This window comes from Sipha flava, unplaced genomic scaffold, assembly GCF_003268045.1.
Source record: "Sipha flava isolate LNK unplaced genomic scaffold, YSA_version1 50_pilon_pilon, whole genome shotgun sequence".
Classification (NCBI taxonomy): domain Eukaryota; kingdom Metazoa; phylum Arthropoda; class Insecta; order Hemiptera; family Aphididae; genus Sipha; species Sipha flava.
In genome coordinates, this window is record NW_020273428.1 from 816,518 (window position 1) to 839,506 (window position 22,989).

The following is a 22,989-nucleotide window of genomic DNA, read 5'->3' on the forward strand; positions in this document are numbered from 1 at the left end:
AAAGAAAAAGACAAATCTGTCGGTTTCGACTGTTCGTTTGGATTTTCTACTGTTTTTTCATTTTTATTCTCGTTGTTTTTTCTTCGTCCGCAGTCGCGTCGACGTGTGTCGGCCAAACGTCGTCTCGTGCTACGTCACCACTACTACCGTCTCGTCCGTTGTCCGCCGCAGAAACTTCAACGTCTTCCGCGCGGACGAAGGTGCGCCCGCCGCAGCCGCCGCCGTCGTCGGTGCACACCGCACCACCTAACCGGTCGACGTTACCCCGCCAACGCCGTCGCATCCGACAGCCCCGCGACCAGCGACCGGCAGCCGCTCGACCATGAAGTTTACGCCCTCCGAATGGATAATACTCGCCGTGGTCGGCTCCGTGCACTTTTGCTGCGCCATCTGCATATCCCTGCAGGCGCCTTTTTACCCGGAAGAAGTGAGTACAACGCGACCGCGTTTGCGCGTTACACGGCCCGAGCGCCCTTCGACGTCCTTTCCGTACGCGTACGGATCAGATCTCCGAGCGACTGCGATGGAACGCTGAAAACGAACGCTGTTGTAATCGCGGTCTCGAAGTGGTCATGTATCCGGAATCCAAATCGACTCTTGCCATCCCGGCCCGCCCGAATCAGGCGTTCCCACACTCCGTAACACGTAGGGATCGGTGCCGCTGATGGTCGACGCGGTTCGCGTACGTTCGGCTGCCGGCCACTCACGTTATCGTCCCTGGCAAGTGCGCGGTCCCAACTTTTCGGCAACGACTTACCCGTCGACGGGTACACGTAGTCTCTCGGACACTCCAACCGTCAACCGTTCACGTGCGCCGCCGCGGGAGAGCCAAATGATTTGAACGGTCCACGCGTATTGTGGTAAACAATCGTTTCGTACGGGCCTCGAGAAATACGTTTCATTTCATTCAAGTTATTGGTAATCATTATTGTTGTAATTGGTATGATTTAAATAAAATAAAAAATTTAACAATATGATCTACAACGATGGTCGAGCATCATAGCGCATTTTCTCATACGACTTGTACGATTATAATCATATACTCAAACCGTCGGTAGATAAGGACCGTGTCGAAAAAAATAATTAATTATTTACTTGTGTTAGCGCAAGTTGATTATGAGAAAGAATATGGACCTAACATTGTGTTTCTCGTGACGTCACGATGTTACAGTACTGCCGAGTAAATAGTAATAATAGGTGTGTTGCGTGAAACGCGTACACAGATCGAATTCGTAATTAAATTATTTTTCGAGATAAATACTATCGTCGAAACGCAATGAGATTGAACAGTTTACAATAAGTTTCGACGTTAATTTTCAATGACGGCCCGTAGAACATTTAACGAGCGAGTTTCGCGTGTTATTTTCATATTTGTGCGATATAACGATTGCGCGTGGCAAATCTATGCGCCGTGCACGAGGTGTTTATGAAAAAATTGCCGGCATCCGCACGTGTTCGGTGTAGTATGGTGTATACGCGTAATATTCCGTTGTCGATTAAATATTTCCTCGTCAAAAAAATAAGACCAGAACGCTTACATGCGAGTTTCGCACGACGTTTGAATGCTTGAGATATACTCGTGTTATGTAAATTCGATTTCGATTAAAAAATCGAAAAACACGCACGCGTCACAATAGATAACAATTATAATACGACGTTTTTCATTCGGTGGTATGCACAAGCGAGGTATTGCGTTTGCATTGCGATCGGAAAACGCGATTTAATACACCGTTTCGGGAAATAATAAAAATTTGACAACAAACGTACGAGGATGCCGTGTCTGACCATTGACCTATAAGTGTATTTTATAAATCCTAACGTAATTTTTATCGTTATAAAATTGAGTTCTCAAATGTTCTATTTTCCTCGCGACCATAAATATGTATATATATATATATATATATATATATAAACTATAACGTATCGCATTATTAAGTCAATATATATTAAGTTTACAGTATTAGTTATAATATAATATTAATATATGTTAAATATATTATAAATATATTAAGTTTTATCGAATTTCAGTACGTTCGTGAACCATATGCACAACATAATTATTAATTGATGGTGTTCGAAGTTCAACAAATGTTTCGGTTGCCGATAATTAACATTTATTGATCAATTCGAATTGAAATATGACACATTCAGTCGCTAATTGTATTTTCACAAACACCAAACACGACCCTTTTACGATTCTTATTCCTTGGAATCGTTATAGTATAGAAGACCCCGAGGAGTTGCTCATCAAACTTGTTCGACTTAACACTTTTTATAGCTTAGAGCTTACGGCTATAAGGGACGAGTAAAAATCAGTACATTTAATTGAAATTTTCGTGCGTCGAATTTAAATAAAAACTTTGTACGATTAGTGCAGCAGACTCGATGTAATCGTTTTTGTACAACGCTAAAGTTTTTGTTGTGTCTTGAAAACAAATTCGAGCGTCTTGAAAAAAAAAAAAAATAAATGAAAAAAATGTTCGGTTTGAAATCGTGAAAACGAAATGACATGTTAGAAAAAGTATGTTGGTCTACGGAGTATGCCTAATGAATTATGTAGCGCTGTTAAAATAATGAAAAAATAAAAAATTGGTTCAATGTTTTTCCCCACCGACATTTAATAAATCATAATAAATTTACAACATACATTGCGGCGTACACATAATGCAAAATATAACACGTTTACATTCCATCCTTGTGAATTCTCAATGTAATATTGTATTAACTGTATCTATTTTTACTCTATCTACGCGTAATTTCAAGTAATAATGTATATAATAATCGTTGGACACGGTGTGAAAACTTTAATCTCGAGTTTATCTAATCGGGTTCGTATTTTTGTCCAACACGAGTTGATAATGTGTTACTTTTTGTCAGTCCGCATAACTTGCACGTTATAATAACGATATTACCATCGCAACTCGTGTATTCCCGAGGAACGTACGTAAAACATATTATATTCTTATGTTCATTATGTCGAGTCGAGCTTGGATCGCGTCGACTTGAACGGATTTTTCGACATAGTATAGTTTCGAATTTTTCCCCGCGTTCGTCCAACTATTTTGTCCATCATTATATATTGGGCAAAACAGCAAAAGGCGACAATCATAATTTTATCATTAATTTTATCATTAATTTTATTATGATTGTCACCTACTACTCTCAATAGTTTCCAACGAGTAAAATGATTAGTTTCTTTCGCGTTTCGAGCTTATTCACACGTACCCGTAAGCCCACATGTATGACCAAGATGCGAGTTTCGTCCCAAAAAATATTTTTACAAGCGATCGTGTTATCACTCGGTCATTATATATGGGATAGCCAGATTTTCTGCAGAGTGGGGTGGAGGCTCTGATTGGAAATGTTTCCCTTTTCCGCCGAAATGTCCACAAAGTGCATTAGTAGTTGTAGACATTGATTTTACAGTTAGACATGTACAGTTACGCGCTATCCTATTGTTAAAATAATGGCAGAGGCTATATGCGGACGCAGTCACTAAAGGTCGCTGTAACCGTCTGCATTCAACTTGATAAAAACTGATTTCAAAAGGAATCCATAGATAGTTATTAAATAATTGTAAATTGTTCGGGTAAATAACTATAGTTTGTACTCTGATAACTTCCATATATTTTCTATCAGCGTATAATTGGACGACTGATAAAGGATCTGTCGAAATCGAGATTTAAAAGCTCTAGCAATCGTTGCGTAGCTTTCTCGGATAAAAACTTGCACTTTTATTGTAAAATAATAATTTCGATTTTTATATATTTTTCACACGAATTTTCCCTCACTGCATGTAATTAATATTTTATCGTGACACCACCGGTTGTTTTCCGAACGATTACAATGTCGTCGAACACACGTTTTCTTTTTTCTCGTGTTTTTCGGAATTAAATAACATTTACTCTTTGTGCGTTATTAAAATCTTGAGTATTGACGAAGGTCGGCGTACCTTATTTGTTATCGACGACTAGGTTGTTGTACAAATCACATTAAGTTACATCATTAATAATATGGAGAAACAAAGACGCGCGCTATAGACACACGTATACGTACAGGTTTTCGCCGAGTCCGAAGAGGAAACTATATTGTGTGTTTTTTTAAACACGAGCAATTCAACGTTTTATCTCGTTATTTATTGTCTTTTGTGTTTACAGGCAGAGAAAAAAAACTGCACGGCTACGGAGTATGGTTTCGTCTTTGGCAGTTTCGAGCTGGTGGCGTTCGTCACGTCGCCCGTTTTCGGGAGCTTGGTAAGTAAATGGAAAAAAATAAAAATAACAAAATACGACTGTAGTAAACTTTTGTACACATATCGTTTACACGACCGTTTAGCGGCTAAACCAGAAAGCTTGAGAGGCTTAACCATGCTGAATACATTATTTCTGTCCTGTGCAGCATCGAACATCCAAAGAATCCGAGAATTCCAAACGTACTTGTTTGAAATGAAAAGAAAAGTTTAAATTTACATCGGAAGTACATGGTGATTAATTTTAAGCTCCGAGTGAATCGAATGATAAAATTAAGTCACCGTTTATTCTATTAGTTTCATAACTATGTTTTTCTCAATTTTTTTTTTTCATCTTATCAGATTTAATAATTAAATACACCAAAGTCTCATACGACTTTTGGTGCGGACTCGTTACTTAAGTTGATCAGTAAAATAAACATTATTGTAAAACTAATTCATTTTTATTCGCTTCTCTCGATTTCTAAAATTAATAAGTGTTCAGTGAAGCTACGGTGTGAGATGATGAAGAGTTTATTCGAATTATTGTCACATGGGTAATGTCAAGAAAGAAAAATATGGTTTTTTATATCAAGTAAAAAAACTGAAAATTTACCTCCACTAATTGAATCCTTTTTATTGCATTCAATATACTTGTGTACACTTCGTATTATACTGCGATGATTTTCGTCATCAAAATAAATTTTCATCACGATCATTCGTTATGCATTACTAACCTGCAATACGTGCATAACCCGCGCCTTGATGCAGCATACACGAAATATATTCAGCACAAATACATGGCATATATATTTTTTTCTAACAAAAACAATAATATTAAGATTAAACAATCGTTGCAGTCGAATGCAAGATTTTTATCCAAATTTTGTTGAATCATCGTGGTTTGTTTTCACCACACGCACACCCGGGCTAAGTATTTATACCCAGTTTATAAATATCCCCACGCCGTGCTTTACATTCATGCAGATAATCGTGATTGTTAAAATATTACTTCCACGCACACGCGTGTGCAGTTTACTCCGAATTTCCGTCTATTTAATGACTTATCCGTATTATTTAATGTTCCATTATTATGCCTTGTTGCGCTTAATTGTTAGTATTAATACCATATTGTTATGTATACACATTGATAAACGTGCCATAAACGCGACGTTGTTCGATATAGGTATTTCTTCTCTAATCGTATTGATTTTGCATTAATTACGAATGAAAATCGGATTTTACCTAGAGATTAAAATTACTGTAAAACAATCTAGTCAATAATAATGTACTCGTATATACAAATGGAGTGGTCACGTTGACTGTGCAGTCGGGCGGCACTGGTCTCGTGTGTGTTTATGTTACACTGGAATCGATACGCAAATGTTTTATTTTCTATCATCGAATCAAACTGTTAGCGAACAATTTAAATATCTTACTAATACCAGCAGAAAAGATAAAACTGTGTATTTCAATTTATGCGTTTTTGTATATAATAAAAATAAAGTGTAATCTTTTCATGAGCTTATTGTTTTTACGGATAAGGTTTTCGTTTTTTTTTTTTTGTTTTTTACCCAACATAATATAACAATCCGTTAGCAACTGTTACGTACAAATATGAAAAATAATTTTCGCGTATAATCTTGGATTGCGGTATTTGTAGTTGAATGTAAAGTTCGTCATTGATAAATAAGTAACATTCGTTCAAAAATAATTATTTTATCAAATAAGACGGTAAATATGATTTAGATATTAATACATCGAATTACGGACACCTACAAGTTGTAGGCTACAACTGCATGGACCGTATAATGTTTCTTTCTGATACTAAATTATTTCTAAATTAACAAATGCATTAGAGCGTGTATGAAAAAATAAAAAAAGTTATAAAAAATAGATAAGAGCTTCGTCCCCCATGCACATTTTCTTAACCGTCCAATTAATTTACAAATTTAATTGAGAAATATGTGTGCAAGGTGAGAGATTGTTACGCTGCACCGTTTAAATTTTATACCGTATAGAACGTGTTATAAACTTTGGAAATCGTTTCATTCCAAAAGTTCTTATACATTATAATGTATTCGGTCAAGAAGTATTTGTGAATAGTTCACGTTTATTTACAAATATATTGTACACTAGGCCTTCAGAAAGTTTGTTATTGATTGTTTTTTTGTCAGCTTATGCGATTTTAAAAATTGATTTATTATTTCATCTAAAACCATTTCTTGTTACATCCTTTTTTTAATGTTATCATTTTCTATACTTTTGATTTTGTTAAATAATAACATAGACCAGACTACCATCTGATTCATTATTAATACTATCTCACTTATTCGTTCCTTATTCTATTATTTCTTGTCACTCTATTCATCTATCTAAGCATTCTCATTTCCACAACACTCGTACTCTATTCTGTCTTCCTTTCAGCCGCCCAACACTCCAAACCATATAGTATGGTTGGTCTCACTATATTCCTGTAAAATTTACCTTTCAGCCTCATTGGAATTTTCTTAGCGTATAAAATGTCCAACGCTTCTCCCTATTTCATTTAACCTCACTTAACTCTATGTTTTACATTCAATCCAAAGCCCTTGTCCTTTTATACAAACGATCCTAAATATTTAAATTTCTCAACTTCACCCATCCAGGGGTGGATACAGAGGCCTTAAACGGGGGGGAGGGGCAATTTATTAGTTATAGGCTAAAAAAATATCATCTATTTAAAAAAAAAGGTGTTTATTTTTTAGATAATGAAAAACTTTATGTATTTATTTAAAAAAAACTTATTAATCTTTATAAATTACTGCTCATTATTATTTATGATAATTATTATATATAAATTAATTTATAAAATATTTTAAATTATAAAATCTTTTTTTCTATTATTTTTTGAAAATATATCTCGCCAATCCAGAAAGTCTTTCTTGTAACATGTTGCACCGCAGTCAAGTTTTTATTCTCTTAATTGCAGAAAAACAAATATGCGATTACTTAATTTATTCGATAAAATATCAATGTTATATTATATTTTTAACACAATATTATCAAAACAAGATGATTTTAATTTGAACGATACGACAGCGACAATCAAATGCAAGCTGCAAGTAGCGGTAAAACCATGATTGTATAAGGCATGCATAGTTAATTTAAAAATAGATTTATTGATTACTGTTATCGTAAAAACTACAGTAGTAAATAGTAATAGTGAAAGGGGATTAGAATGATAGGTATACCTATTTTGATGGCCCAAATTCTAAAAATGAAATATTCATTACAAAATCAAATTTGATACTTTTTTTGTTAAACGAAGGGAGGCGATTACCCCCATTGTCCCCCCCCCTTGTATCCGCCCCTGCACCTATCACATCACCGCTCATTATCGTTGACCTTCTCATCCTCTCAACTTCTTGGTATCTACCTCCAGTGCCATACTCTATGTACTCTATTTTATTTTACTAGTAATTCTCCAATCCCTTTCCTTCAAAGATTGACTTCCTCTCATTCGACCTATTATTAACTTCTTCCAGATTTTCTCCTGCCAGAACTATATAATCAGGAAACATACACCATGGTATCTCGCGCCTATATAAATTTTAAATAGTTATCGATGATAAACTATCGTATTGTATCATACATCATCAGTGGTGTATTGGTAAATATATTTATGGGTATACGCACGAATATAATATGTATATTAATACTAAAAAAATGTTCTCAATTCACTCGATATTTTTTTTTCTTGTTAAACTCGAATAAATTAGATTAACCCCTTATATATTATAACTTCTGATAAGACTATAAAATATAATATCACAAAATAAACATTTGCTGCGCGTTATAAATTGCTTGATGCAGATTTATGAAGCATAAGCTGAAAGTCCATACTCTATATTATATTTAATACCATTTATTTTTCAAAATATTATTTACTAAATTGAACTTAAAATACATTAAACTGTAAAATGTACACTGTAATCTTCAACGTATAAATAATTCATTCAAACTTCATGGTTCATAACAATTTTTTCCAATGAACAGTTAAATAAGTTTTATTTGGTTTACGAGTTATTTTAAGAGCCGTAAAATAAAAATATTTTACATTAGGTATACGCCAAAAATCGAAAATCCGCAGACGGGTATACTGCGTATATCCGCGTACACCCCTGTCCATCGTAGCGTCGAAACTTAAAAATGTTTTCTCGAAAACGATTACAACAATGGAACATATGTGCACTTCGACAGCTGCATTAAAACCAATGTGTTTCAAAAACCTCATTTCCCTAGAAAATTAGTTTTCACACATAAACAGTATTTTCACCGTTCACGTGTACTAGACGTATACTTGCCCACTTTATTCGCCATGTCGGTTTGTTAATATATGTTTATATTGTAAATATTTACGTTGTGTTTCAGATTCAAAAAGTCGGTTTAAAATACATGTTGGTGATCGGCATTGTATTGAACGCTCTGTCGACCATAGCTTTCGGGTAATGTTAAATAACCGAACGAGAAAACATATCGATTAGCATTGACGGCCGAATGCGCGTAATAATATTTTGTTTTGACTTACCCGTCGCAGATTTTTGACGTACGTCGATGGAAGGTACACGTTCCTACTGCTGTCGCTGCTTCTGCGGACACTGGAATCGCTTGGCGCCACGGGTGCAATGGTAGCCGCGTTTTCGTTAACAGCCGTCTCGTTTCCCGAATCGGTAGCCAGCACTTTCGTAAGTATTAATCATCATTTTCCAACAAGACGTTTTATAACCATTTAAAGTAAGAAAGAAAAAGACGATCTAACTTTATCGGTCGCACTGAAAGTAATTCATAACGTAATGTGATTAACATTATAAAATTCATTTAAAACCGAGGCTTGAAACCGATTACAGGGTTTTACTAAAAACCCGTGATTTCTCGAAATTTTAGAAACCTGAAATCGATTACCGTTTTCTTAATCCCATTTTTATTCTCGATTATCGGTTACCGGTTACCGTGACGATATTCCAGCTATAATAAAAAACGTTAATAACATAATATGTTTTCATATTACCCGTTATTCATAATTAGACCTAAACTTTAGAAACTTTCACTAGTTGTAAAGGCTGTGTACCATGCGCTCAGGTAAATATAAAATATAAATTATAAACATATCTCCTATAACGATGGAAACATAATTTTTTTTGATAATTAAAATCAGTTTTGTAAATTAATTTTAATTAATTTAATTTTTAAAAAAGTCTCAGTGGAAAGGAGTTTCTTAGGACCCAAATTTATTTTGAGTGATTTGCAATCTTTATTATCATCTATTGGAAAGTATAATGATTATAAAAGGAAATATCTTGTTTAACAAATAAAGAAAATAATAATTAATAACTAATTTATTTTTATTTATTGTTTTATAAAATTTTAAACTAAACTAGTGTGTTTTTCAGTATTTAGTAGGTTAGGTTTATAACTGTATTAATAAAAAATAAAAATAAACAACAACCAATCAGAATAATATAAAGGGAGGACCACGTTTAATCTTTTTTCTATGATCACGTCTTAACGACACGATATGGTGATTTGAGTTGTGAACACTCCTTAAAAAGTTGTCTGTTTCTGATATGGTAATCAATCAGTTACCAATAACTAAAAAAAATTCGAAGTGGTTATCGCTTAATCGGTAACCTGTAATCTTCAATGTAGTACCGAAAATTGGTTACCGCTAACGACACGATCGGTTTAAAATCGGTAACCAGTAACACAAAAAAAAATTTTTACTGCTTTTTTTTTTATCTTTTTTCATTTATTTTGTCTACGTACATTAATCACGACGAAAAATATGGATTATAAAATAGTTTTTTAATCCGCTACTAGTATCACTGACCACACGGATTACATATGTGTTGATTAGAATTAGTGATTGTCGTTTTAAACTTAAATCAATCAAAACCGTTTTATTATTTTCATATAGTCCGCTCTTGAGGTATGCTACGGTATGGGATACATTGTCGGACCGACTCTTGGCGCTTTGTTATTCGAGGTAAGTCCGAGCACACGTATTCGATTTTGATATTAAATCATAATGTGTATATTTACACAACACTAAATCACCATGTTTGCAGGTCGGTGACTTTCCGCTGCCGTTCATCGTCATGGGCCTCATCACGCTGGGAACTTCGGTTTTGGTGTGTATTCTAATGAAACAGGACGTGCCCAGCCCAAACAAAGCCAAAAGTAAGCGCGAAATACCCGATTTGTCCGTTGAGACCGGCTTAAAAATTGATAATATTCGTATAATGATAACTTCGTCCGTTTCGCAGCCAAGGTAATGCACCTCATGAGCGTCCCGACCGTGCTCATAAACTCCATCGCAACAGTGATCACCGCCACGGCTATGGGATACTATTCGGCGACGTTGGAGCCACACATCCGAGGGGTGAGTTCATCTAAGTCTGTTATTCGTATAAAGTATTTAAAACGTTTAAATTGTATAAGATTATTTTATATTAATTTCCGAAACGTGAATGCGTATCTATACATTTTCTAATGTATTGATACTATAATAAAAGGCTTGCCATTTAAGCATGAGTTTTTATCTGTTATCTACTCTTCAAAGTTGTTCTTATAAAAAATAAACGTTTATTGCGAAAAGTTGAAAGGTTCAATATTTTCAGTGAGGGTGGGACATTTGTCATAGGGAAGCGAAAAATTTACTTCTTTTTTCGTGCAGTCATCCGTGTATAATTATTATCCATAACTAATATGGATATGTAATTATTTTAAAATTTAAATTATTATAAAGTCATTAAAAGTATTTTATTCGTTAGCACAGACATTTATCATACATACTGAGTATACTCTTAAAGTATTACATTTTAATATTTAGTCAGATTTCAACTGTTTTTCGAAAGTATTTAAGATTTTGTGGGAATTAATAGTTTTAGTAGATCTATGCCCAAGTTTTCGACTCATGTTTGCATGTATGGTAAATGCGTAGACAGAACAGATAATAAATGATCAGTATAACGTTTATTTCCATGTGTTTCATGTAAAATATCAACGAGTTAACCTCTTCGATGACATTTGAAATGGAATCCGTTTTTTTTCTCATACAATTTTTATATTAATTGTACATAGAAATAATCAATTATATAATAATGTAAAACTGTACGGTATTATCATATAATGTCTGACGCAATATATTGTACATTGACATTTCGACGTACCTACTGGTTATATTGAGTACATTTTCAAAATAGTATTTGAAGTGTACGCATGTTTTTTGTGAACAGTAAAACTATTTTTAGTTAATAATAACACTCATTATTATATCATATTTACTACTCGCAGTCACGTTCCTTGAATAACATAAGTACCGTCTAAACCTGAAAATACTTGTGCGCAGCTGATAATGACACAAAACGAACTGCAGACAATCTGGTCAAAATAAATCCAAATCAAGTATCTACTTATGGATATTCAACGGTCAGCATTTTGTGTACGATTTGAATGAAATCACAAGGTCCTCGGTTTGGATTGCAGTCGATTCGCAACTTCGTTTTGAAACGCGTGCACAAACTCGCTCGTTCGGACTAAAAAAATATTCAGGGGTGGCATTTTTCGATCGCGCTGTTCACTTAGGTACGCAATGTTTCTGTTATGTTCCGAGTCTATTTACTATAATTATTAACTGGCACGTGTTAATGAGACTTTTGACATTTTTGTCCACCCCGCAAAATCCTATTAGTTTGTGAACATAAACCGTCTTCGTTCTGTTTCGCATATATGCGTAGTGCAACACGGGGACTCGGACATGTATACGTGCATTTCGACATGAACCTTGAGATAAAGTTCGATCAAAGTTGTACTGAAAAATAAAAACAAAAAATTATAAAAATATACATAAGAAATTAGTAGTTCGCGATGTGTAAATATTCCCTAATTAAAATTTTTATCAAGTGCACCAGTACGCGTCGTTTATGGTTACATGTACATATACCTGTACATACAAAACGTAGTCATAACATTATTGTTTATTATTATCATTTATTAATTTGCTTTAATTAATTGATGATTCTATCAATTTTTGTTCGTTTACTTTTACTTAGATTATTGTATTTTTTTTAAAATATTTTTTTTCATAATGTTTTGTATATTGCATTTTGGCCTAAATTTGTATACTATAATTAGTGTAAGATATTCTAGGACTCCAAATGAGTTCTCTCGATGGTGACCAGTATTCAATGTCTACAATTTAAAATAAATAAATAATTAGTATTATTTTATTATTATTATTATTATAATTATTATTATTATTATTATAACTGTTACTGTATCACGTTGGTATCTGTCTCATAGTTTGGACTTTCGTCTGTGGACGTCGGGTTCGTGTTTATCATCAGCGGTGGAACGTACGCTCTGATAGCTCCTGTCGTCGGATACATTTGCGATACCGGACTGAATCCGAAAAAAGTAATGATCATGGGATCCATCTTGACCATCATCAGTTATTCCATCGTTGGACCAGCTCCTTTTATGCCGCTCGAAAAGTACGGTCGAACATATGTTTTTATTTTAACTACCCTAATACCCCACCTCCACCCCATATACTTCGCAGCCCCTTATAAAATTCTCGTCGCTAATCCTATTGATTTCGGTCACTCTGAATCACTGTTACACGAAAACTTTGATTTATAGAAAAATAGTTTTTATATCCTTTTCATTCTACTAAAATATATATGTTTTTCGTTTACCAAGTACATTGACGTCGTGTCTTGCATGTTGTACTTCTCGCGTTACCGTGGCGTTGTAAATACGGGTTATGTAAATTATTATTTCAATAATAATATTCCAAATATGAATTTAACGAACGATTAATAAACTATGTAAAGGAACTCGTTGTACATAAAACGTTGCAGTATAGCATTTTTGTACCAATAGTGCATGTTACAGTACCATTGTGTACGATGTACACTCTTTATACTGTTTACGAAAAATTATACTTTAAATGAAAATTGAAAAAAAAAACTTAATATGTACTATATCTTGTGCACAGTGGCGTAGATACAATTTTTTTCTGGACGGGAGGGTGTTTAAGAGTAAGTTTATAAGTGTTCTTAGTATATCTTAAAACGAGGTCATATGTAATAATATTACATTTAAAATGGTATTATTATTATGTCTCGTATTTAATGAAAATTATTTTGTTACTCAATTTTTAATATATAGCTTATCATAGTAAAATCAAAATATTTTACTGTAATATGTAAATATTAATAAATAATAATCAAATATCATTAAAAAAAAATCTTGGGGAGGGGGGTGGAAACCCCTGGAAACGCCATTGCTTGTGCATATATTTTTCGATTATAATATCGACATTTTATGATGTGATAATACAGAAGTACTTAATTTAAGTGTTTATACATATAAATAATTATACATTTTTAGATTTTGAGTGAAATGAGGAATGTATAATTCTTTTTTGAGAAACTGTATGTACGATTTCTTCTAGAAGGATTGTTCCGTCAATCAAAATCACAAGAGATTTCTAAAAGAAAATATTGTTGAATTGGAACTTTGAAGAGGGTCATCTAATGAATTTTCCGACATTTTTTTTAATAATTGCGAAAACCTGACGAAAAGTTTTAAAAAAAGAGACAACATTTACAACATATCGGTTTTTAACAAAAATATTTATTTTTTTTTCATTTTAATTCAAAAAATAATAATCGTAGAGACTTGAAATTTTCTCCGACAACTTTAATCACCATTAGCTATAGATAGTATATGTTTTAAAAGACTTTTGATAAAATAAAACTATTTATGAAAAAGAAATGTTCGAGTTTTCTTAACTTCAAAAATTTCAATAAAATAATTTTGGTTTGACAAAAAGTCCTGAATATAATTACAAAGTTCCTCATAAATATTATGATAATAATAAAAATTGAGCTTAATTTAAAAATTTATTTTTACGAGCGTTTTACATTTATTTTAACGTAACATTTGCAATGTTGTACTTGAAAATTGGAAACTAGATATTTTATTGAACTCAAAAAAAAAAAAAAGTTCTGGAAAGTCACAAAAATTTATTATTAACGTAGAAAATAAAATGTTGACAGAATCGTGAACCGAAGGGTTATGAGATGGAATTCAAAATTTACCGAGACAGATTTCATAAGACTTAGAATATAACTGTCCTTATTTATGAAATTTGACATTATTTTTTGCAACCACACGTTGCATTAACGCTTATTATTTTGTACATTTGATCCCTTTGTACAAAGTAAATCCTTATTATATATTATTATATTATAAATTTATTATTCATTCGATACGTTTACTACAGGATTTAATTTTAAAACATCTGTGTTGTGCATGTACAACGCACAAAACTCCACTTATCGTATTCTATAGACTATGCGACAAATTCTGCATTCACCGACGATTCCAAGTACTATGGTTTACTCCGTTTTAACCCTCCGTTGCTCTGAACACGACTTGAATTTCGTGCAATTCCCTAGCTGCTGCGTTCCGGCTATTAACTAATACCATAGTTCAATCCCAGCGTTCACTTTTTATTCTTCTACATGAATTTTCTATGTTCACGGAGATGTGTGACTAGTGGCACGCCTAATTTAAATGTTAATCATTCGATACTTTTGTACACGTTTCGCCCAATGGATGTATTCTATAACTCATTGACATTTACAATACGTATATTGCCATTATAATTGAGCATCAATTTATTCGAATTTGTAATGAAAATATTTTGTTGCCGATGAGAGAAAAATCGAAATTGTTTCGTTAAAAGTAAATAAACATATTATCATAGGTATTATCATATGTATTATAGAATTTAGGTTATTCGAAAATTATATTATATCGATTATCACTAACAACATTTAATCTGATAATGAAGTGTAATCGAAATTTATTTTGAGATACTGTGTTTTTCACATGCTAATTACACATATGCTAATTACACAACAGATTTAAAAAAAATCTGAGGAATAGTCTGAATTTTTTTTTCTGTTAATAATTTTTGTACTCTTAGGTGCTAAAGTGAAGTGATTGTGGTTTATCGATTAAGCATTGATATTGAGCGCTATAGACGAAATAATTAGAATTAAAAACAAACGTTAATTAGAAATGAATTAAGTTTAGATTATAGAATCGGTAAAGGTCAGTATATATAACACGAAGTAATCACGTGAGAAAATAGTGAACTTTACTTAATTTGATTTTGAAAATAAATAAGTACAATAAGGACACATTTTGTTTGACTATCTGACGTCAATACGATTTTCGTAATACGGTATGCGGTAAATTTTAAAATTGTTATCATTGATGGTTACATTAGAAAAATGATAATGAAGTTAACTTGATGTGATAGAGATCACGTCTTAGTCACGTACGACCTTTATAAGACTCCCGAAAAAGTAATTTTTCAACCTTCATTTTTAAGAAATATTAGAATAGTATTAGAACTTATTAAAATCTTTAGAAAAATGTGTGTAATGTTTCTTAAACATAATGTATAATTTTTTATAATGAAATTGTGTAACTTTTTAGTGTCCCTCGTAAAATAAATATTTTCTCAATCGAAATCGGCCAATTTTAGAAACCAAGTAATTTTCGTAACTTATATACGTTAAAATTCATTATAAGACATAAACTCTAAAATCAAGTTACTTTAAAATTCAGGTTATCATTGAATTTGTATAAAAAGCACAGGTAAATACTTAAAAAATATTTTTTTAAATATTAACCGATTCTGTTATTCTCTAAACTTTAGATTAGATTATATTATTCTAATATGAACTAAGCTATTTATTTTTTGTTCAGCTCCGTTTAAAATGCATTGTAATGTATTTATATTGCACTACTACTCAGTAACCTACTATCGGAGTTAGCAACGGGCTCGTGAATGTTCACTTTTCGGCTGCTCAATAATTTATGGTTTAATTGATTGGTTTCGGGCATCTTAAATCGTACTTAGAAAACAAAAAGGTTAAGCGGAATAAAATATGTATTTGATGCCACCAGCCTCAAATACTGGGAACGAATTATTTTTAAATATTTTATAAGTATCGGTCACAATTCTTCCAAGAACACATCAATTATTGCTCAATAATACCAAAGCGCATTCGAAACAATAATGAAAAAAAAGAAAGGGATCCGTAAATATAAATGTGTGTAATCTATAACTATTTGTCAGTTACTTTCCGTCAAATATTTTTTTCAGTCTTCCATTTCTTTTTTAAATAAGAATAAACTTCTTTATTTCGTTCAGTTTTTTTTTTTTTTTTTTTGTACCGTCAATACTAAACCATTTTTCCCCGCACATATGTTCATACACAGACACACACACACAGTCAGTACGAATAATTCAATTTTCTACGCATTTGTGTACCCATAAAATACTGCAGTTTATAACTCGTATCACGTTTTTATTTATTTATTTTGAGAAACATTGTTTTTATTCGTTTCCAGGTCCATGGTGTTGGTCATTATCGGATTGGTCATTCAAGGGATCGCTTTGGGTATGATTTGTGTGCCGACATTTGTGGATTCGATGAGAGCTGCGTTGTAAGTGCATCGCCATACGAAACGCAATGTTCCGAAATTCATATGTTTGTTTTCATTTTCCGTTTCCAGTGACAGCGGTTTTCCAAACGACATACACACCTTTGGTCTGCTGTCGGGCATTTGGTCATCGTCGTTCGCGCTGGGCGCGTTTCTGGGCCCTTCAATAGCCGGTTTTCTGTACGATCTTGTCGGATTCGAGAAGGGCACGTACTTCGAAATTTCTATACATTTCATGTTGGTAAGTGAACGAACACTAATTTCTAGAATTAAGATAATTCGTCAAACGAAATTTATACACAAATTCCTTCTATTTAAACAATTTTTGTTCAAAAATCTGTACCAGTTTGTTAAAACTTATAACGTTCCCATGTGGTAATTTCATTATACGTTCAGTCTTGTTAAATTTAACTAAAGTCATAATTGCATCTTAGCTTAAACTCGGAAAACCATCATATCTTCTTAATTTGACGTATCTTTTATATATAAATAATTTAACAAATAGTTTATATAAAGAAACAAAAATAAATAAAAGCTTAGCCTGGGGAGTATTATTATATTTGTGAATTATGATCGATTTCGAATTAAAAATTCATCATCAGGTATATACAAAGTCAATAAAACCGCGACTAATATATTTTATGATTTATACGTTTCAAAAAATATAATACCCTGAATTATGTTAAACAGTTTGATTTACAATATTTGAAAAAGCGTCACGTAAGGTTTAATTTTCAAAAAAAATCGGAAAAGACCTATTTACATTAATTTACATACAGTCGTGGTATATTTAGTTTGCGATTGCAATTACAAATAAATATTATGTTATAGTAAAATTCCGGCGTGCAATTCATAAACTATTTCAATATAAAGAATGTAAAAAAAAAATAAATGCTCCGTTAGATTATTTTAACTATCATTTTTTCGACCTTTCATACTCGTTTCGGTTAACGCTGCTACTGTGTGGTAGAGGTGTGATTTATTGTTTTTACGTTATTCGAGATAATGAATGCTTATTATTAAATTCATAGCTACTACTAAACCATATGATGTAATTGCTAATTAGGAATTACTATTAATATCATCATGTTGAAAAATTAAAAAAAAATAAAAAATAAAAATTAAAAAGGCTACAAGAGATAGAGAAAATAAGTTTCGCGCTACGCGTGTGTTTCAACACGTTTTATGGACCCAGTTAGATTAAAGTTTAGACAGAGTTGTTAAATCCATCAACATTTCGCGTGTGTTTTTCAACTAACCTGGGCCGTGTAAAAAAATGTAATTAAATCATTTAAATGTATATATTATTTTGGGTGTGTGTGTGTATACACTCTAAGCTTACCATACGTACTTGATTTGTAATAGCAATTTAAAAATAAACTCGAGTGTTATAGATTTATATTGCGGCGATAGTAAAATTATCTCTTGATTAAAATGTAACTTTAAAAAATAATACAATATGTAATAAATATAAACATGGATGTTGTACGGTCGCGCACTAGTACCATCATAATACACAGATACTACGTATTCAAACGAAACATTTTTTTTTTGCCATGTATTTTTGTTGTCTACATACGCGCGATACCTACCTATTTAAAATATATGAAAATTGATTTTTGCGGAATTTATTATAATTTATTATTATGTTTGCGTGCGCGTACTAAACGCCTGATTAAGACGTTCATCCCGTTTAACACGTCTACTTGCCGTAGAAACAGTACTTTGTAAGACGTTTGTGTTACTTAAAATATACTGTTATAAATTACCGTGTCGTTGGTGGCATGTGCAGTTTACCTGCGGCTATATTTTTGCCCAGCAAAACCATTTACTTTTCTTTCATAAAAAATTATTAAAATTAGACGGAAAGTATTCGGAACATTGGTGCAAGGTTAATCGGTTAATTGTATTAATTTTAACATCGAATACTATTCTTACGATAAAACCATACGTATAACATATTTTCAACGCGATTACATATTTAATTTGAATTCACCAACAGCAGAATCATTTTGATTTTTAATTTTTTAACGAAAGGTAGCTAGTAATGATTTACGTCCAATAGCAAAGATTTCTGCTTTTAATTTTATTGAGTCTTGCATTTGCTTAACATTATAATCTAATGGTTATTTAATTTATAATTTTAATAACTAACCACGAAAGGGTATTGGTTTTATTTTGTTTCGTGTACTTGGGACATATAAATACATATATCACATAATATATGTTTTTAATTCAGTTTTACTATTTCAAATTAGTGAATAAATATATTTTATTTTATTATCCATGAACCCATTGAGTATGATTGCTACGTCTACGGGTATACAGATTTTCAAACATTTTTTTTTCTCTTTCAATCAAAATTTTATACTCCCATTTCGACATCGGATGACGATACCGCGGTTTTAACAACCACGATAAAAAGTGTCGTATAATACGAAGTGAATCGTAAAAATAGTGTTTCATGAAAAGTTTCTGCTGAAAAGAAAAACCATTCGGTGCTGATTTATTATTTTCTACGGTTACATTTTTATCGCTCCTGCGACAATTGTTGTTGATCGGCGTGTCGTGTCGAAATAAGGTGGTTTAGAAAAACCGAAGACTGCAGTGGTGCTGCGACGTGAAATTCTTCTAAAATATAATAAAAATAAATAAATCACTCGATGCTACGTCGTAGATAATAACAGCTAGTCCTTAAGGTACCCGTCGAAAAGGGTTATGTGTTGTAACGGAATAATAAAACGTGTTGAGCACAGTTATCCATAGCTATGACCAACCGCCGCCGATATCTGCTGTAATGAAATCTGATGGCAGATTTTTTTGAGCGGCGGCGACGGCCGTTTTTCTAGAGGTTCATATTTTACATGTTAACCATTTTGAGTAAATTAGTTTTAATTACATAATTTAACTACATTTCAATGAAAAACATAATATTAGTCAAATAAACAATAATTATTATTGTCACATGTTAACGTGTAAGCCATGTCAAGTATATCCTTTAACTCGTTTCTCATAACTAGTTTATGTATTTTTGAGATATTCCATGGGAAGCATTGATTTATTTTCCAAACGAAGTGAAAAAAAAGATTATAAATAATTGAATTTTAAGATAATTATGGAATAAACACGAGTGTTTAATGTGTAAAAGATTTAAAACAATTTTTGTCTTCAGTTTTTGTTTTTGGTTCTTGACAACTATATAGATTTTTTTTTTCAAATACATTATTGCAATGCAATTACAAATGTATTATGAGAAAAAATATTATATTATTAACAGTGGAATGGATTAGGAAGTCAACATAATTTATAAAACTAATGATGGAACAAATAATAATAGTGGTTCATGAGTTAAGAAGAAAATTTGAATCGCAAATGAAATATATTAGAGAAGATAGAAAGAGAAGCAAAAGGAAATTGAAAATGTAATGATGGAAATCGCAAAATGATTCCTCTTGGGGTCCTCGAGTACATAGTAGGGAAAAATAGAAAACTGAATAGAAAATTTAGTTGAAAATGTCTATCGGTTCACTCATTTCCTGCGAAACTGACGTGACTGGGAAATCCATAAGAATTAAACTATCTTATTATTCAGGCTAAAACGGAAAATTAAGGATTTGACGATGAGAACAAGAGAAAATATGAAAGAATTGAATAAAGAGTATATTTGAAATATAAACAACACTACAAACATGTAAAAGCAATTATATTTCTCTGTTGCTGGTTACGTTATTAATAAGTTACCTATTTGATAGAGATTAAAAAACTTAATAATAAGATATAAACAATTTTAAACATTTCAACGTTTTCTACTAAACACGAATTTTTCAAAACCTACCTATGAAATACGTTTTAATTATGTACAGATACACAACAATAGTGCAATCATACGAATGTAATTCAATATTTTAATGAAAAAAAGCGAAACGTTTGAGAGGGGAAAAATGAAAATATTTACGAAAAATAATTATAAAAATTTATAAATTTTTTTAATAAATTAAAAATATTTAATTTATATTTTCGTATTTAAAAGATAACACCAGATTCAAATATACCGTTATGACCTTTTCAATGAAACTGGTAACCGAACCACGAACACGGTTTTGGTCTCAGGTTATTTTATAGCTCGAAATGGTCGGGGTAATACGATTCCACCTAGCCAACATGAAATGAACCAGGTATACTTGGCATGTAAAAAAGATATTATCGTTAAAAAAAAAAACATAACACAACGGATTATAGGAAGATGATGAAATGGGAAGAAGGAAATAATAATAATAGTGTTATTTCCTGGTGGTTAAAATGAGGGGCAACTTGAAAATGTTTGTGGCTATTTACGAATCGCGTTCATGGAAGCAAAAAAAATACGTCGTAACAACCAAATGTCTTGCACATTAATTATTGTTGTTCTATCTAAATTCGTTTGTCGATATAATAAACAAGGTATAATCGCAAGAATAAAGTTTAATGGTAGTAGGATTGGGTCTTATCGCTTATCGGTACTTAATCTGTAAGTACAGCGCATGTTAACATCAGTTACATCGATCTTATATAATTAATCGCTTAATAATGGAAAATTGTCTAATAAATGGTTAATAATAATTCACGTATATTTAATCATGCCTTATTTTAAGTAAATTATTTGTGCCGGGGACGCAAATTGGGCGTGTCGCGAAAAAACAGTGCACACGACTAGGATAAAATTTAATTTTTTGAACTTTATTGGAATGTGCCGATTTCGTTCTGGGTAATATGAAGGGGATTGGCGACGTATACTGTACACTGTGTTGACTTTTGAAAGCGACTAGTGAACGTGCTATATAATACGTGGGCTTTGATCGCTTAACTTTTACCATCTTGAAACAATTTTTTTCTAGCGTTTAATACTACTTTAATTTGTTATCATTACTTTAAATATTGCGAGCATCATCTTAAAGTCTATTGCCTTTGTTTCCAGGTCGGTGTAACAGGAAAATCATACCCCCAGAAAATATTACCGGAGGGGGGTAAGATTTTCCTAGGCGTATTTTACCCCTGGTTTTATCCTAGGTTATCGTTACTAGAATTATTATCATTATTATTTATTCCTAGATTATCCTAGGAAAGTTGTATCCTCCGGTAAGAATACTCTAGGATAATTTCACCTCCCAGTAAGAATTTACTAGGAATATTGTACCTCGAAGGGGGTATGATTTTCCTAGGATATTTTTACCCCTCCGGTACAATATTCCTAGAACTTAACTACGTTCTAAAAAAAACACTGCACCGATAAAATTATTTTTTCAAGCTATCTGTTTTTTAATGCCAAGACAATGGTGTAGGTATAAACGTTGTTTTATTAATAAAATTTGTTTTTTAAGGGTGGAAACCCCTTACCCTACCCCCTCGTAACTACGCCACTGAGTTCGATGGGTCGTCAAGCGCAACTGAACGTAAATGTTTATTATTTACGATTAAAAAAATTACAACGTTGTTGTTCGCAGGGTCTGGCGCTGGCCGTGTTCGTGTGCATGGAACGGCGGCCGTCGGCCAAGTTCGTGGTGAACGGCATGAACGATTCAACGGTGGGATTCGCGTTCCGCGCGGACGGCACGGATCCGACCAACGCGGCGCCGGTACCGGGTGCCAAGTCTCCCGTGTACACCATCAACGGTCACCACCAGTCGTTCCGGTCCAACAGCGGTTACCGGTTCGGCTCGACGTACGGCAGCTTCAGCAACTCGTGTCTGGGCACGTCCCTGTCGTCGGTGCGCATCAACAGCGAGGCGTGCAACCGGTCGGCCGAGGCCCGGGGCAGTCCGCTTGCGCTCGAACGCCGGGTGTAGTGGAACGTAAACGTGATGAGGCGAGAAAAACGAAAAATACGAAAAAATTTAAATTAAAAACAATCGATAAAATTAAACGAAAAAAAAAAAAAAAAAATCAAATCGTGCGCGTTCCCGAAGGTCCGTTCGCGGCTCCGAGAACTCGTTCGTTGTTTCACATCGCTCGGGTATCGATCGTTCTTTTTTTCTGTATCTGAATTCGTCCGCTCTTTCCGTCGCCAGAAAAACCCTCTATCTCTCTCTCTCTCGCATTCGTCCACCTCTACTTTTCATCGCACTCCCCCTCCTCCGAAACCCTTTTCTTCCGGCACCCCGTAAGGTGCATATTATTGTAGCGCGACGACCCCGACTGAGAAATTACACGTC

General features: G+C 32.9%; 1 protein-coding gene across 1 annotated transcript; it reads left to right on the plus strand.

The window, feature by feature from the left end:
- Positions 1-322: 322 nt before the first annotated feature.
- LOC112690526 (MFS-type transporter SLC18B1-like) lies at positions 323-22,720 on the plus strand. The gene is made up of 11 exons (XM_025564559.1): positions 323-427; positions 4,158-4,253; positions 8,642-8,715; positions 8,808-8,955; positions 10,185-10,253; positions 10,336-10,447; positions 10,534-10,649; positions 12,572-12,762; positions 16,709-16,804; positions 16,874-17,042; positions 22,282-22,720. Exons 1-11 carry the CDS (start codon positions 323-325, stop codon positions 22,621-22,623), a joined length of 1,518 nt encoding a protein of 505 aa, XP_025420344.1. The 3' UTR covers positions 22,624-22,720.
- The last annotated feature ends 269 nt before the right edge of the window (positions 22,721-22,989 follow it).

Coding starts and splice junctions, on each gene's coding strand:
- LOC112690526 (XM_025564559.1), top strand. CDS start 323: ATGAAGTTTACGCCCTCCGAATGGATAATACTCGCCGTGGTCGGCTCC. Junction 8,956..10,184: donor AATCGGTAGCCAGCACTTTC/GTAAGTATTAAT, acceptor ATTTTCATATAG/TCCGCTCTTGAGGTATGCTA. Junction 10,650..12,571: donor TGGAGCCACACATCCGAGGG/GTGAGTTCATCT, acceptor TCTGTCTCATAG/TTTGGACTTTCGTCTGTGGA.